This window comes from Bison bison, unplaced genomic scaffold (genome assembly GCF_000754665.1).
Source record: "Bison bison bison isolate TAMUID 2011002044 unplaced genomic scaffold, Bison_UMD1.0 scf7180017864170, whole genome shotgun sequence".
Classification (NCBI taxonomy): domain Eukaryota; kingdom Metazoa; phylum Chordata; class Mammalia; order Artiodactyla; family Bovidae; genus Bison; species Bison bison.
The window spans coordinates 794,065-812,348 of record NW_011494742.1 but is presented as its reverse complement, the minus strand read 5'-3'; the positions used below and the strand labels follow the sequence as shown (position 1 = coordinate 812,348).

At 39.4% G+C, this 18,284-nt stretch overlaps 1 protein-coding gene across 1 annotated transcript in view; it reads right to left on the bottom strand.

Annotated features, from left to right (window-relative positions):
• Positions 1-18,284, bottom strand: part of EPG5 (ectopic P-granules autophagy protein 5 homolog (C. elegans)) — a 133,103-nt gene that overhangs the window by 87,906 nt on the left and 26,913 nt on the right. The window contains exons 11-17 of the mRNA XM_010842036.1: positions 15,272-15,429; positions 14,048-14,202; positions 12,093-12,233; positions 6,605-6,769; positions 4,891-5,010; positions 3,971-4,230; positions 803-943 (exon numbers count right to left, since the gene is read on the bottom strand). Of these exons, the coding sequence (XP_010840338.1) occupies positions 803-943; positions 3,971-4,230; positions 4,891-5,010; positions 6,605-6,769; positions 12,093-12,233; positions 14,048-14,202; positions 15,272-15,429 (1,140 nt within the window). The remainder of the gene's footprint in view (positions 1-802; positions 944-3,970; positions 4,231-4,890; positions 5,011-6,604; positions 6,770-12,092; positions 12,234-14,047; positions 14,203-15,271; positions 15,430-18,284) is intronic.

Below are 18,284 nucleotides of genomic sequence, written 5' to 3'. Positions count from 1 at the left end.
ATCTTTAGGTTTGTTTCTACTTCTCTCAACTGTGAATGGCATCATGTATGATCTCTGCTTGTCTGTTTAACTGTTGATAAGTTTTAACTTTTTATAATGGATTTATGTTTATGTTATGGTAGGAGATGATAAACTAGTATCCAGATATATTTTACTCATTCATGCATACTTTTTTCAACATTTGTAGGCTACATAGTTCATCTATGAATTTTTTCAAATTGTCACAAATCTCCAAAAAGTTTTCCAGTACATTTATTGAAAAATATCCTACACAGTTCAATTCTGTGTGATTCAAGGGTCCACTGTAATGCGAATGCAACCTGTACACCCTGCCATGGCCTTGCCAGTATTTTGTTTCATAACTTCGTGATTACCTCAAAAGTCTTATTTTCTCACAAGATTATGAATGTCTCAAGTGATGGGCACCTTTCTTTGTATCTTCTCTGTAATACTGCCCCATACACACTGCAATTAAAGGCAATATGTTTTGTTACTGTTACAATAGCAAAGTCATTTGCTGCTCAAGGTCAGAAGCACTATTCCCAGTCTCAGGGAAACAGCCACCCTTTTCAATACTATAAGCTATCAAGCAATCCAGAATGAAATGACAAAAGGAAGTATCTTTCATAACAGTAAAACTGGGATCATTATTAGAGTCTTCATTCATCACTCTGCATTCTCAACTAGGCAGGAAGCTTTCTGCTTCATAAGAAATACAGGATTGAAATATCATTGCCTATATTATATTTGAAAAACCAGAGGACACAGTCATTTTATATTTGCTGTGCTGTTCTCCACTTACTGCTCATTCTTTAGAAGGTAATACTGGCAAGGGTAGAACAAAGGCAGAATCTTATCCAGGACATGGACCACTGTTCTCAAATGCCTCGACTGGACCAGAATTCCCAAGAGTGGGATGCCTTCTGCACAGAACTTCTCAATGCTATGGAAAAAGAAAAAAGCAATGAGCATATAAGGTAATCAGTTCATAAAATGATATCCTTTTAATGCATCATCAGCCTACAAGCTACCCGGATTATCTCAGGTCTCCAACACATTTATACAGAGCCAAATTTCACACACAAATGCTACAATCATAACCCCAGGAGGAAGCAGCTTGGGGTGGAGAAACGTATGAGAGAGGTTAAGAGGTACAAACTTCAAATTGCAAAATAAATGAGTTATGGGTATGAAATGTACAGTGTGGGAAATATAGTCAATAACTATGTAATATTTTTTAATGGTAACATATCATAACCAGACTTATCAGGTGATCAGTTATAAATGTATAGAAATACTGAATCCCTATGTTGTATAATAGGAGCTAACACAGTGTTGCAAGTAAATTATATTTCAAAAACAAACAAACAAGCTCATAGAAAAAGAGATGAAATTTGTAGTTACCAGAGGCCAAGGGTGACGAGGCAAGGGGTAGTCAGGGAAGGTGGAGAGGAGGGGAATTAGGTGAAGATGGTCAAAAGGTGCAATCTTCCAGTTATCAAATCAATAACGTAATGTACAACATGTTAAGTGTAAGTAACACTGTTGTATATTATACATAACAGTTTTTAAGGGAGTAAACCCCAAGAGTCTTCATCACAAGAAAAAAATATATTTCTAGTCTTTAATTTTATATCTATATGAGATGATGGATGTCCGCTAAACTTGTGATAATTACTTCATGATGTATATAAGTCAAATCATTATGCTGACAGCCAGGACATGGAAGCAAATTAGATGTCCGTCTATAGATGAATGGATAAAGAAGATGTGGTAAATATATACAATGAAATATCACACAACCATAAAAAGAAATGAATTTGAGCCAGTTGAACTGAGGTGGATAAACCTAAAGCCTGTCATACAGAGTGAAGTCAGTCAGAAAGAAGAAAACAAATACCATATATTAATGCATATAGAGAGAATCTAGAAAACTAGTACTGATAAAAAACTATTTGCAGGTAAGGAATGGAGATGCAGATGCACAGAATGGACTTGTGGACAGAGCGGGGGAAGGAGAGGGAGGGACAAACTGAGAAAGCAGCATTGACGTACACACACCATCATGTGTGAAAGAGATAGCTGGTGGGAAGCTGCTGTATGACACAGGGAGCCCAGCCTGGTGCTCAGTGATGACCTAGAGGGGTGGGATGGGGGAAGGGGAGGGAGGCTCCGCAGGGAGGGGATATATATATACATAGTTATGACTGATTTGTGTCGTTGTACAACAGAAACCAACATAACATTGTAAAGCAATGTTCCTCTAGTTAAAAAAAATTTTTTTAATCGTTATGCTGTACATCTTAAACTTATAGACTGCTGTATGTAAATTATATCTCAATAAAACTAGAAGAAAAAAAAAGAAGTATCTATGAAGCAGAAGTTCTGGCGATACAAATATAAACAAGACAATACCCGTACCACGCCCCTACCACCAAGAAACAGAGCCCCTCAAGGAGGGGGAGGTGATTGCGTATTAATGTGGTGAGCATGCTCCTCAGAGGGTACAGGTGCTGCAGCGCAGGATCTCCAGCACCGTGTGCACCGATCACCGGGGGAAGGTGAGCATCACCACTCTGCTCCTTAGCCCAGGGCGTCTTCTCTAATTAAGACTCCTCTCCAAAGCTTAGCTCCTCCATGACGGTATCCTGCTCTAGGGATCTCTCCTTCTTTTACCTTTTCTCTGCCCATACTCATAATAAGTTCTCAGTCTAAGCTGTACATTAAGAATCACCTGGAGAACTGGCCCCCAGAACAATTAGATCAGGATTCTCACTCTCTTCCCCATATTGGTAATTAGAATCACCACAAAGGTGATTCTAAAGGGTGGTCAAGATTAAGAACCAGTGCTGTATTTGTGTCATCCAGCCCATGATCAGATCTTCCCTGGTGGCTCAGACGGTAAAGAATCTGCCTGCAATGCAGGAGACCTCAGTTCCATCCCTGGGTTGGGAAGATCCCCTGGAGAAGGGAAGGGCTACCTACTCCAGTATTCGTGCCTAGAGAATTCCATGGACAGAGAAGCCAGGCAGGCTACAGTCCAATGTGTCATAAAGAACAGACATGACTGAGCGATTTTCACGGCCCATGATTATATTGTTCAGTACCGCCAACTGTTCTGTATCTCTACTTCATAGCGTAGGCTGAACACTAACAGCTCACATGACAACTGGCATCCCACTGAAAATACATTGAATGGGCAATAACATATTGAAAGCAGATGCTAGAAAGGTGCTACAGTTAATCTAAAACACAAGAATCACAAAGTAGGGGTAAAAGAGGTTTTAGAAAAATTGACAGGCTAGAAAAAATTAATACACTGTAGCAAAATGATCTTTAAAGAAAAGGATTTTTAACCAACTCAATATTCATGCCTTCAGTCACTTACTGCACCAGATTCAGTCTTCATCATTAGGGATTATTAAAAGACAAATACGGTTCCTGAGTCCCAACCTCACAGAATATCTTCAGTAAAATTAAGCAGACCCTACATGACACTGTGATAAATACTGTAGCGGAAGAAGCTGACACAGCTACGGGCTCATACAAGAGAAGCGCTTGACTTGATCAGGCAGTTCATCCCTTTGGTGGGCTCAGCCCTCCAGCTAGGAAGCCTGAGATGGGCTGCCATCACTTGAAATAAAACTCAGCACAGGTGACCAACTATTTTTATTTGGTCATTATTCTGAGGAAGAGACTCTGTCTACTGCTGACATACACATTCCAGTCTGGGTGAAGGTCTAACTCTCTTCATAATACACCCAGGTGATTTTCTGTCACAAATCCATCCTACATGAATTTGGGCAGCATTCACCCTTGGTAAGCTATTAACTGAGGCTCATCATTTGGCCCTGATTACCCCTAGACAGATCTGAATGAGGCCTCAGACCTTGGGATATGAAAAATGAAGTTGGGGGAAGCACTGACTACAAGGTTCAGCAACCCTAGAAGTTCAACCCAAACACTGTACCTGTGGCCCACAGCCGTCATAGCTAAGGCCAGATAACAGCCAATGGGCATGCCCGCCTTCACAGCCTTCAAGAGAGGATGAAACGTGGGTGACTCTGTCATTTCTGGCACAGTGCTGGAGAAGGGAACAGCTGCACAATTCTGCTGTATTCCATAATCATTTTTGTGCAGTTTTAACCTCAAAATCAAGTTCCAGGCCCACTGGTTAAATGAGGTCTCAGGTGTCTCTCCATATCGAACGATACTGGCCAAATATGAAACCTAAAACATTTATTTTAAACCACATTATTCACATAACCATTAAATTAGTAAGCTCACCCACCCCTCTCTGTGATCAATAATGCCCTCAAAAGAAAGGACACAATGTGTACTGATAGTATTTATAGCACTAAATTTAAGCATTTCTCACTCACAACTGAACACTTCTGCTTATTTCCTAGTCACTTTGTGAACCTGATCAGGGTCAGCTCGAGCAAGAGTAATAATACGAAAGTTGGTATGCAACGGGTGTGCTGGTAAATAAATTTAACAACAAGTTGGAGTTCAGGGGTTCATTTATAGGGTTTGCCAAATCTGGTAGTTAAAAAAAAAAAAAAAACTCCCACCATGGTCAACTTCAAGCCACCAAAGATTAACAGCCAGGCTTCAGAGTTCTTAAAAATGTAATAACCACTTCTCCCGAGCCAGTGCAAGCCAGCACCAGCCCACCACTGTAGATCAACTCAAATTCCACAATATTAAAATGGTCATATATAGACTACTTCTTAAAGAAAAATCTTTCTTCATCCATAGAACTCAATTTCAATATCTGAAATTGCCAGAAATGTTCTTAGGAAACCTAAGAGTAAATACTGTAATTTTATCCACCCAAGTCATTTATAATAAAGACTTATGTCCTCAATACAGAAAAGAAGGAAATACCTGCTTCATACTTTCAGAAAGAAGCCCAGCATATGGTTTCTGTGCGAGATACTTCTGGTATGCTTCAAGAATCATTAAAGCGATTTCAGCATGGACTGCTTGATCCAGATGAAGAGACACCTTTTAAAGAGAAAAATAATCACAAACATGTCATCTTGATTTTTTTTTTGTTATTATACCTTTGAACTGAAAGATTAGTTAGGATAAAAAAAAAATCCTGGATGCAGAAGCTAAATTTTCCAAAGCTCACATTCCTTAACAATGAAGTTATAAAATGGAAATAGGAAAAAAAATTTAAATCTTTAAAGAACCACTACACTGCACCAGTTAGGTGCATCATCACCAACTCCAGTTATAAAAGGTATCTTTGAATGCAACTCCCAATCCCCACTCTAAAATCTCTATAAATACTTTATGTTACAAGTTTAAAGGCACTGTTAAGAATCAGGAAGATGTTTAACTATTATTAACAAAACAAGAAGGTAATAATTTAAGTCTACATTCCCTTTTCTTCTGTCATCAGTGAAAATATTAAAAATACTCAACAACACAGGTAAAATACTCCTTCAGGAGCTTGAAGTTGCCTACCAATTCTCCTACCCAATCTTCCTTTGCATCTGACATAACACATTCCTTAATCCTCTCAGAGAAGAGGACTTTCCAAACACTAAGAAAAGAGCAAGGAGACGCTGAGGACTGGACTCTGCATGCAGCTCTCTGGGAGAGGAGGGTGGGGGCTTCTGTTTACAAGTCAGAGAACGTGAAGGTGGAAAAGAGTCTCCTGCAGCTCTCACTGACCAGCACTTAAGAGAGAGAAGACCCAGCTGAGCCCATGAGCAGACCAGATGGTTAGGGACAGGCTGGGGAGAAAGCTCCCTGGCTTCAGGTTCCTCATCTGTACAAAAGGGGTCATGTTCACACCACCACACAAGATGACTGCAAGGACTAGATGACTTGCTCAGAACAAAAGCTGGCAGATGGGGCTGAGTTCTCTTCCCTTTCCCTTTAAAATATTTAAATATTTTGATCAAGGAGCTAACTAATAAGGCCTGGGTAAAAAGGGAGGAAGATTTTGACAGAATTCCTTGACATGGCATCTTTGGAGACATGATAGGTAGCAAACTCTTAATAACTGCCACCACTAAAACCCTGACATGTGCCAAGAACAAGTTTCATGTGTCCCAGCTTGCTGAAACCTTACAGCAACCTTCTGAGGTAAGCCTATCAGTGTGACGTTTACAGAGGAGCAACTGAGGCCCAGGGAGTTCAGGAAGCTTGCTCACGGTCACACAAACAGGAGGTAGCAGAGCTGGGATCAGAAGTCAGGCAGGCTGGCTCAGAGCTCAGGCTCTTAAGCAGCGCAGAGTGTTCTGGAAGACAAGCCGGGCAATGACACACAATACAAAATGTAAGAGGAAGACCAGAGGCAGGAGAGGCAATTAGGAGGAGCTGCAGCAAATAGCCAGAAATGAAACAACAGAGACAAACAACCCAAGGAGCAAGGGAAGTATTTTCAGTGTGGAGCAGTTTATCTTCACTTATAGGATGCTCACTCTGCAAAAGAGAACTCAATTAGAGGAGATCCTAAATTCTGAAACAGCTAAGAAAATCTGCAGATCTTGCAAATGACGTTTAAAAATGTTAATGTCTGAGAAAATCTTTCTTTAAAACTGATGTGTGTGGACAGTCTTTAGGGAAGGTTTTTAACACATACCTGTTCACCAAATCCCCAATTCAGGCCTTCTAGAATAACACAGGCCAATTTATTCTTCACCGATGTCAGGTTATAATTCAATAACCAATCCCGAATCACAGCTATCTCAGAGGCAGAAGGTCGCCAAAGATACAAAGGTAGTTCTTTAAACAAGTATAAAGAAACCTTATTTAAAAGAAAAATTATAATAATTAAAATCAAAATTTAAGGACAATCCTATATTACTACAATACTACATTATTAAAGTGCTTACAAAAAGTTTTCTCCAAAAGGAAGTGGGGTTTTGTTTTTTAGACAGTGAAATGAACAACCAGATCAAATGAATATAAATACTAATGATACACCAAAAGCACATTTTGCAGTCCTTTGTAAAGGTCAAGCGGTTTTTCCTATGTAAACTGGTGAAAACAGAAGGTGAAAGTCACTCAGTCATGTTCGACTCTTTGCCAGACCAGAATACTGGAGTGGGTAGCCAGCCGTTCCCTTCTCCAGGGGATCTTCCCAACCCAGGGATCAAACCCAGGTCTCCCACATTGCAGGCGGATTCTTTACCAGCTGAGACACTAGGGAAGTCCCTGTAAAATGGTATACTTCCATTTTTAAGAAATCACTACAGTAAGATTCAAATTTAAAGTCATGATAAATCAACAGAAAGGCATTCATTTTACAGAAAAACTTACCACTTCAAATAATTATTTCTCCTGTAGCATTTAAAAAATTATTTCTATTAGCTTTAAAGCATTCCAGGAAGTAGATACAAAAAATGGATAGGGGTAAAGATAAGACAAGATCAACCAAGAGCTGATATTTGTTAAAACTGGATGACAGGTACACAGAAATTTATTACACTCTTCTCTACTCTTTATATACTTGAAAAGTTTTGTACAAAAATCCACAGCGCCACTTGTCAATAACAAATCCATATGCAAAGTAAGATACAACTGGGTTCACTTAATACCGTCTGCTTTAAGTAAGAATGATCAGAAGAGCAGTTCATTTTATAATGTCTAGAATAGTGCTGTCCAAAGGAAATCTAAAGCAAGCCACAAATGTATTTTAATTTTTCTAACAGCCATTTTTAAAAGTCAAAAGAAGCAAGCAAAATTAATTCTAACAACATATTTCATTTAATCCAATATGTCCAAAACAGTATTCCCACGTCATTACAAAAGATTACTGGGATATGTTATTCTTCCGTTCATATTAAGTCTTAGAAACCCCAGGAGTATTTTACACTCACAGCATATCGTAATTTGGATAAGCCATATTTCAAGGGCTCTATAGTCATATAGGCGTAGTGGTTACTCTATTGAACAACTCAGCTCAGAACATGGATCCTAGCATTTTTCAGGTTCCTGCACTGCTCCATATTGGAGGCAAAACAAAATTTGAAGACTAGAAGGAATGACTTTGAAAGACTTTTTCTTTCCTTTGCACGTGCAGTATGTGTGTGTGTACTTAGCTAAATTTTCATAAGGATTTGTAATAAAGGTCTTGAATAACTGAATAAAACAGTAACCTAAGCAATCTATCACATACAAAACTTCTCCTTTAGCCTGTGAGCATCTGACAAAAAGAACAAAATAATGGTACTAGAACAATGAGTATAGCAAGAAGATCTGTCCAGAAAAGCACCTCTGTCCAGTCACACAAAAGAATAGTGTAACATATATCCACCCATCAAGAATGAAAGTGAATTAACCAAGAAAGACCTCATGGACATTAAAAAATTAAAAAGGGACTGTTACAAAAACTCAATGGCCAGTAAATTCAACTGGTTAGAAGAAATGGAAAAATCCCTTTAAAAATATAAATTACCAAAACCGACTCAGAAAAAAAAAAACTATCTGCTTACAATTTTCAATTTGTTATCAAAACATATCCCACAAAGAAAACCCAAGACCCAGATAACTTCACTGGTAAATGCTATCAAACATTCCAGGAAGAATTATAGCAATCTTACAAAAATTCTTTCAAATAATAGAAGAGGAGGAAATGCTTTCCAACTCATGTTACAAGGCCAACATGACTCTAAAACCAAAATCTAACAAAATAACATTATAGATCAATATTTGCCATGAATCCACAATAAACAATAGCAAATTGAACCTAGTAACACATAAAAAGATTAATATACTAGGATCGAGTGGTTTTTATTTTTATTTTTATTCCAGTGTTCCTGCCTGGAGAATCCCAAGGACAGGGGAGCCTGGTGGGCTTCTGTCTACGGGGTCGCACAGAGTCGGACACGACTGAAGCGACTTAGCAGCAGCAGCAGCAGCAGCATGGTACTTCATGGGGAACTTTGGAACCTTTTCTGCTATGATAAGGAACACAGTAAGGCCACTTTTACTACCTCTATTTCATACTGGAATGAATGAAAGATCTAGTTCATTCAATAAAGCAAAAAAAAGAAATGATTACACAGGAAGAATCCTAGTAAGAATTCCCAACAAAACAGAATTTAAAGAATGTATTTTAAAATATATTTATGCATTCACTGAAACTCAAAAGATCACTAATTTTACCTGAAGAGGGTATTAGGAAGATGATTTCACTAACAAAAGCAGAATGTTTCAAATTATTAAAAAAGACCAACAGGAAAATATTTATCAATTTTCAGGCTGTCATCAAAACTTATCTGAGTTCTGTACTTTGAGATGTCTCCAAGGGCTTGGTCCTTATCAACAACTATTCCTAACCCAGGGTGATTTCCACACATCTATAGCACAAATGACTTTTCCTCTCCTGCTGGGCCTCTAGAACAAAGTTACTTTCAGACACACCCCAACCCTGTCAGTGAAAGTTTAGGTCCACAGTTCATTCCCAGACTCTGAAGCTCGAAGCTGATTTCAGCCTAGTCCAAGGTCACAGCAAAAATATTCAAAGCCATCATATTCATCTGATGGCAAGGGGGCTTAAACAAGTTCCTCAAAAATGTCAGTGAGTTTAATGAACATAAAGGAACCACATGTATAAACAGAGTGGGGGGCATCTTTTATAAGATGTGCTCTAAAGAACATTATGGTTCTAATTTGCACACTTACAGCTAAGCATATTTCTGAGCACAATTATTACTGAAAATATTATGGACCCAATTAAAAATGTTAAATGTGGCCAAACCCAGGAAAAAAAAAGTGTCAGATAAAGGTCATGAACTCAATCAAACTGAAACACTCATATGACCCACTGTAGATTTTCTTGGAAGACATCCCATTAGATGACCACTCAAAAAGGAACAACCAAAAACTTGCTCTTTGCAAACTCAAAGTAGAATGCTGGCTGCAAGGAGCTGAAAAGGGACAAGGAGTTTAGTGTTTAATGGGTACAGAATCTGTTTCACAAGATGAAAGAGTTCTGTGGATGGATGGTGGTGATGGTAGGTAGCAAAACAATGTGAATGTATTTAATACCACTATACTTAAAAATGGTTAATATCATGTTTTATGTTGTGTATAATTTGGTGGTGGTGGTGGTTTAGTCACCAAGTAGTGTCTGACTCTGTGTGACCCCGTGGACTGTAGCCCACCAGGTTCCTCTGTCCAATTTCCCAGGCAAGAATACCGGAGGGGGTTGTCATTTCCTTCTCCAGGGAACCTCCCCGTCCCGGGGATCAAGCCCACATCTCCTGCACTGTAGGTGGATTCTTTACCACTGAGCCACCAGGGAAGCTGTGTATAATTTACCACAATTAAATTTCTCTTAATGTAAAAAAAAGTAACATATACTTTTCCAAGTAAAGAATGATATAGCCTTTATTCTTCAGTTAGGGGAAAAAACAGTCTTATAAACCAATCTGTCATTAAATTTGCTCACTCATGAGTTGCCGAAGTACAATAGTTGTCCGTCATCTATCCTGCAATGATGGATAGATAGGAATGATGCAATCACTATAAGGTAAAGGCCCTGTGCAAATAAAAGCCCAGAGAAAAACACTATAACTTTAAACACTCCTCCTGAAGTTACCACACATGACTACCTGCCATGAGAGAAATTCACTCATTACAGCCTTGCTATACTTGATGAAGAAAATCTTCAGTAAGTATATATTTTTGAAAATGATACACTCAAACAATAGAATACTACTTGGCCATAAAAAGGAATGAACTACTGACATATGCTACAGCATGGATAGGCCTGGAAAACATCATGCTAAGTGAAAGAAGCCAGTCACAAATGATCAGATATTCTGTAATTCCATTTACATAAAATGTCCAGAATAGGTAAATCTATAGAGACAGGTTTCCCAGGTGGCTCAGTGGTAAGGAATCCACCTGCCAATGCAAGAAACATGGGTTTAATCCCCGGCTCAGGAAGAAGGAAGATCCCTGGAGAAGAAAATAGCAACCTACTCTAGTATTCTCACCTGGGAAATCCCAGGGACAGAGGAGCCTAGTGGGCTGTAGTCCATGGGTCACAAAAGGTCAGACATGCCTTAGTAACTGAACAACAAAAACACAAACAGAAAATAGACTGTGGTCACTCAGGGCTGAAGAGAATGGAAGTCTGACAGCTAAATGGTATGTGGTTTTGTTCTGAGGTGATGAAAATGTTCTAAAATTGACTGGTGATATATATACCTATCTGTGAATAAACTAAGAACCACTGACTTGTACACTTTAAATAAATGAATTATATGTGAATTATATTGCAATAAAACTGTTTTTAAAAACTACATAAAGATTACAAAAGGGATTGTGACAAATGACAGAACTAAATGATATACATCTTGCTCAACTTAAACTATTACTTTTAATTTTGTTTTTGATTGATTTAAAGCAGGTCTTCTTTCTTAGAGTTGTTTCCACCAAAAAAAATATAAGAATTATGAAGGTAAAGCAAAATTATGAAATAAAAACTATGGATTATTGTTAGGCTCTAATTAAAATAAAAGCCTGCGGATTTCCCTAGGGGTCCAGTGGTTAAGAATCCATCTGCCAACGCAGGGAACACAGGTTCAATCCCTGGTCAGGGAACTAGAATTCCACGTGCCCATGTGCCACAACCACTGAGCCAGCACTCTAGAGCCTGAGAGTGGCACTCACTGGGCTCACGTGCTGCCAACCACTTAAGCTGGCACAGCTACAGCCTGTGCTCTGCAACAAGAGAAGCCTACGGACCACAGCTAAAGAGCAGCCCCCGCTCACCACAACCAGAGAAAGCCCGAGCGCAGCAACAAAGACCCAGTGCAGCCAAAAATAAGTTAAAAAGAAAATAATAAATAAAACCTCTTACTGAAGGAGGTGGGAAGTCACTTTGCAGAGATTAAGAGAAACAATCCAGTTTCTCATAAGCAGCAGCTATGCCCCAGCAGGCACAGAGCCTGTGACTTAGTAAATGCTCTCTTTTCTCTGTTGTACCCATGACTCAGCCATCCCAACAACTTTTTCTGTATCCCAGTAACTATTTTTCCCACTGCTCCAATACTCCAAGGTTCAAAATAAACAACAATAACAAAAGGGGAAACAAACGAAATCAGTGCTCTTACCATTCCAACCTGGTCAATGGTGTCTTGAACTCTATCCAGAAGGACAGAAATTATCTCAGGATGAACAGCTGCGATGGCCCCTAAAAGCTCTCGACCAACCTTTGAAAAAGTTTCTCGGGTGGACAGGGTGACATAAGACACCTAGTGGGAACGTGGAGAGATGGCATTTTTAAAACCAAGCATCAGTAAAAAAAAAAAAAAACTTTTTCATACTTTATTTAGAATGTTTTCAAGTAAAGTATCAGAAAGAATCTCAAAATGAGGCTTGGTTCACACCGTGATCAAAAGGATGTCAAAAGTTCAGAGAGCAGAGTGTCTACCCTGAGTCTGGAAGGTGGCAGGAGAGACTGGAGAAGAAAGACAACCTACAAAGTGTAACAGTGACTTCTAGTGCTGGATTCAGAAGAAACACCAGTGTCTTCAGAACAATTAAATAGTCCCTTCATATTAAAACTTTTCTAAATTTGAGGAAACCAATAAAATTATTAAAATCAGAATTCATTTCCTGGAAATATCTATTCTCTCCAAAAAAGAGAGAGAGATCCTCTATCAGAAGAGCTCCTAATGCATCAGTGTTTAGACTTCTCTGGCAGTCCAGTGGTTATGACTCTGTGCTTCTATTGCAGGGGGCGCAGGTTGATCCCTGGGAACTAAGACCCCACATGCCATGCAGCACAGCCAAAAAATAATAATAATAATCAATATTTACCAACTCTTCTTAAACAATGGGTTCAAAACTACAAGACACAACCCATTCGTGCCAGCAGTTTGGGTGTTGTTGTTTTTGTTTTTTAACACAATGGGACAGAATGGAAAAATAAGAAAGCAGAATAAAATAGAAGAAGAAAATGTGAGAGTGCATAACTACTGATTCAATTTTATACATGTGGACACACATACACAACACACACAGGATCAGAATGCAGTTTTTACTGTAAGAACTGATCAGAACATCTGAACCATCATTCAAGAGCATAAATAGTACTTAAGTAATATTATCTTGAGAACGCCACTTAATATATATGAAAATATACGTTCTCCCCTCAGTTTTTGCAGATTATAAAGCTAGTCTGGAATTTCAGATCCATCAAGGCCTTAATCGCAGGCAGGGCTACTTTCAAAGTACAATAATGGGAACAGCTTATTAGGATATTTGATTCTGGAAAAGAACTTTAGATTACCCAGTCCATCATTCTCAAACTGTACTATTGAGGGGGATGACAATAAATCTTCAGACATAACTTTTACTTATATTGGAAGAAATTTTTTATGAAGGCAAACAGATAAATGACAGCCTACAGTGAAAATGTACATTATACATATACACACAGATATATGTACACACACAAACTCCAATAACATTTTGGTAACCACTTGAGTTATGTCCCTCAACACAAGGGGTCTAAAGTTCATTCTCTTCCACCATTAAGGGTGGCTGGGTGAAAAAGTAAAGAAAGCAAGGATCTCATGTCATCCTGTCATTTTACAGATAAAGAAACTGAAGCCCAGAGCGATATGATATCTTCTCTGATGTGAGATGGGCAACGAGGAGCAGAGTTAAAACAAAGCCAGGTGCTCTAACTCTAGGTTCAGTATTATTTCCACCATCTCATCTAAGTAGGCGGGGAAGCCAGGTTTCCATGTTCCTGGCAGGGTCAGAGGAGTGGAAATGAGGAAGGCGGGCAGAGGGACAGAGAGAATAGAAATTACAAATGTCAGGCTGTGCCAGACTGTCTATTCTTTACCAAAACTCAGACATCAAATGAAAAGAGACAGCATGGAGAAACGGGGTGGGTATGATTCATGTTTTCAGTACTACTTACAGATCATCTCATTCCACAAGTGCAGACAAAATGAGGCTGTCACATTTTTTTAAAGCGATCCCAGAAGAATCAATGGATGGGCAAACCAAAAGAAAATGTTTTTAGCTCATTTCTAAAACTTAATATTCTAACCTCATATATCTCCAGAACAATAATTTTTATGAAGTCTTCATCCACATTGGTTCTTCTGGCCTGAGCCATCTGAGCAAAAGTAGTTAGAAGGCAAATCTCTTCCGAGCTATTCATGGAAGAAAGACACTTCTCAAAGTTCACAAAATGTTCAGGGTCTGCAAGTCCGAGAATATTAAAGTGGGGAGAGAATAAACATATATCACTTTAGTTACTCTTTCAGAGATAGATAAGATATAAAACTAAAGGATATTAAGAAATATTTAAAGATAGAAAACATCTTTGTTCTCGAATGGATTTCTACAGGCATTAGGAAGAAGGCTGGACCAGCTGAAATCCCAACTCTAAATATAATGTTGGCTTAGGCAACATTTAAGAAGTCTCAGTTTCCTAATCTGTCTCTAAAGCTTATTTAAGATCAGATGCTATGTGACTGGTCAAGAGCTTTATCAACTGCAAAGCCCTGCTACTGTCACTGAGCAAGACATCCTCAGCAATACACCTGAAGCTACCTGGTAATTATCAGCCAAATGAAGGACAACTCCATTAACAAAAACCGATAAGACTAGGAAACTACTCAGTACCAACACGGCATTTCACGCAAAAGACATTTGCTTATAAACAAAAATTTGGGACAAGAAATTAGCTATAATCATGACTGAAATACTGATGAATAGGATTAACAATATCTAAACTTTTGCCTATTCCTCAGAGAATGCTCTGTAAGCAGTATTACATTTTGTCACTAGAGGGCAGTCTTGATAAACAGAATGGCCACATTTGACAGAAAACTAAAGGCTTCAAAGGCAAAACTATAGAGGGAAGAAAATACTCTTTAAAAAATATACTCCCTGTGGAACTTTTCACAGCAAGAAAGCAACAAGCCAATAATTCCTTTTATATGTTTACACATTTGAGAAATCAAACATAGTTCATCAAATTTCCAGGATTATCAAAATATCCATAGGGTATTAACAACTCAATTTTCATTTCCTATCCCCAAATTGGGTTCATTATAGAATTTACTCTTCAGAGCATTTGAAGAATAATGAAAATTAGAATCATCATTCTAATAAGTCAAAACAACAAAGCAGTCTCTTAAATTTCAAAATGATTACACGAGTACACAGAGTAAAACATCTCTTACTCCTTCTAAAAGCAGAAAGAATAAAGCCATGAAGAGAAGAGGCGCATGAGACAGAGAGACGGATGCTGGCACGGCTGTACCTTGGAGGTGTTTCTTGCACTCGGCAGGCAGGAGGGCAGTACTGAGCCTGTCCAGATTCCCGCTTTCCACCTGATGCATGAGGTAGAAGAGCTTCCAGAGCATCTGGACAGACAGTGTCCCGAAGGGCATTTCTGACATAAACAGCCAAATGCCAAGTCTGCATGTATTAAGAAGAGCAGGAATAATTTCATGTATCAGTCAACTTCACCATATTGAGAAAGGAGGCAAAAATAATTCTTAAATTTTTAAATCATACTACAGCAATTCTCCTAGCATGCTTCAGTCATAAACACCTTGAGAATGTTTAACGGCAAATACACACAAAGCACCTACTCTGTGCCCCGCACAGTTCTCATCACCACATCATCTATTTATCAGCACATTCCTCCTCACGAAAACCAAGGCGAGCACTATTACTGATATTATCCCCAATTTACATATCAGGCTACCAGAACACAAAGACTAATTAGAGGCAGAGCTGGGTTTTAAACCAAAGATCCTTTTAAGACCTGGCAACAGAAAGACTGCTGAGATTGGGTGTGTGTGTCTGAGCACACACCAAGGTACATATGGGCACACCCAGACCTGCACAGTTGGCAGAGGCGGGGGAGGGACCAAAGCCCTCCCTAACTCCTTCCTCAAAACAGAAGGAAGTTCACAGTTCCAAATTCAAAGCCTTCCAAAAATAGCTCAGACCTGTATTCCCAACCAGAGCCCTCTCTGTATTATTATCAGACCATTTTTGGACAAGGGGCTTTCCTGGTGACTCAGCAGTAAAGAATCTACCTGCAGTGCAGAAGACGCACGGGAGACCCGGGTTCAGTCCCTGGATCAGGAAGATGCCCCTGGAGAAGGAAACGGCAACCCACTCCAGTATTCTTATCTGGAAAATCCCATGGTCAGAGGGGCCTGGCGAGCTACGGTCCATGGGGTCACAACAGAGTCGGACACAACTTAGCAACTAAACATCAACAAATTCCTGGACAAGCCCAGAGAGAACTCCCCAACTACAAAGCGCCATCTCTCCGTTTGTGAGGCCTTCCCTAATGCCCTCTCCTCCGCACCACTCTGAAATTCTAACCACACCTGACTATGGCATGATCAAACCCACTATCACTGTTTCTCACAGCACTGCGGGCAGAAAAATCACCTGAGACTTTGTGGAAAAGGCAGACTCCCAAGGTCCACCTAAGAGATTCTGTGTCTGCAGGTCACAGCTGGGGCTCAAGAATTTGCACCTCTTTTTTACAGTCACCCCAGATGATTCAAGACTCAGCTGGTCCTTAAACTACACAGTGAGAGATATAAACATGCAATTTAGGTGCACATACCAGCACACAGCAATGTGACAGCAGAAACCAAGTCTACTTAAACTAGTATCTCAAAAACAATACTCAATAAATGCTTATAAATATTTTGTTACATGAATTTTATCTCAAAAAATCTAAAAAGGAAAAATGGGGAGGCACTCAAAACTGTTGCTTTGGGGGCAAAACTCTAATTTAATCAATTATAAATAATGTTTATTAAGAAAAACAGAAATTAAATAGTGTATGCTTAACCCATGTCTGTGGCCCAGCAGGCCACTAGCAGTCCAAACCACAACTGACCTTGACTCTGAAAAGCAAAAGCTAGACTTCTCTAAGTTCAAGTGGGTCAGGCTTCTGTCTTATTAAATATTTATCCCAACACCTCACATTGGACTGGATGTTCTTATATAAAGGATCGCCCAACAATGAGGCCTTAAAAGTAATGTCACAGACAATAAATATTTCCAGCTACAAAATTCCTATAGAGCAGACATGAAGTCGGAGAAGGCAGTGGCACCCCACTCCAGTACTCTTGCCTGGAAAATCCCACGGACGGAGGAGCCTGGTAGGCTGCAGTCCATGGGGTCGCTAAGAATCGGACATGACTGAGCGACTTCACTTTCACTTTTCTTTTTTTTTTTCACTTTTCACTTTCATGCATTGGAGAAGGAAATGGCAACCCACTCCAGTGTTCTTGCCTGGAGAATCCCAGGGACGGGGGAGCCTGGTGGGCTGCCGTCTATGGGGTTGCACAGAGTCGGACACAACTGAAGCGACTTAGCAGCAGACATGAAGTAAGTCTGGTTTAGGTTTTTGTAGTCTATCTTTCAGTTTGGGTTTTGGTTTTTTTTTTTAGGTCGAGGGACTAGCTACCGTCAGAAATTTCCATAGGAGTGTCAAATAAATTTAAATTTCACAGCTTTAAATACCTGATTCTCATATAATGTGTTCTGAAATAAATTATATTCAAGAACAACAGCTCTCAGCATTTTCAAATTTAAAGCAACCACCTGTGTGAATTACATAAACAATATTACAGGAGGGTTCACAGCTCAGTGCGTAAGACCTCGTAAGGAACTACCGTTTTTCTTCTAGAAAAGCTTTGCCTCTCAGCTAAACAAACGCAAGATCAGGTGACAGGAGATCAGACACGGAAGACTTTTCCCAAGCACCAGGAGGCCGGCCTCAGTGAGCAGCTGCTGCTGCACCAGGAGGCCGGCCTCAGTGAGCAGCTGCTACTGCACTGAAGCCCTAGCAGGGACCTGGTACACCTCAGGAGACCACCAAGTATGGACAAGAATAATCGAACTGAATTTCTAAGCCCAAGTTCTCTTTATCTTAGACCCACTCCTTCTAAGTACCTAACGGTAGTTTTAAGACTTAGTCGAAGAATACTAATCTTTCTCTAACTGAGTGGTTATCCTGTTCTTCATTTGAAACCACACAAAAACAGCCACCACTTACATCTGAAAAGTCTTCTATGGTTTAAAAATATTACTTTCCACGTATTATTGCCTTTCATCCTCATAACATATCCATAAGGTCAATGGAACAAGTTGTATCATCATCGTCATCTCCACTTAATTAATGCACAAAGTGAGACCAAAACATTAAGTGATTCGCCCAAGGTAACAGTCTTGGCAGACCCGGACTCAAAGCCACCACACAGCACACATAAATGACGGGCGAGACTGTGAGGCCA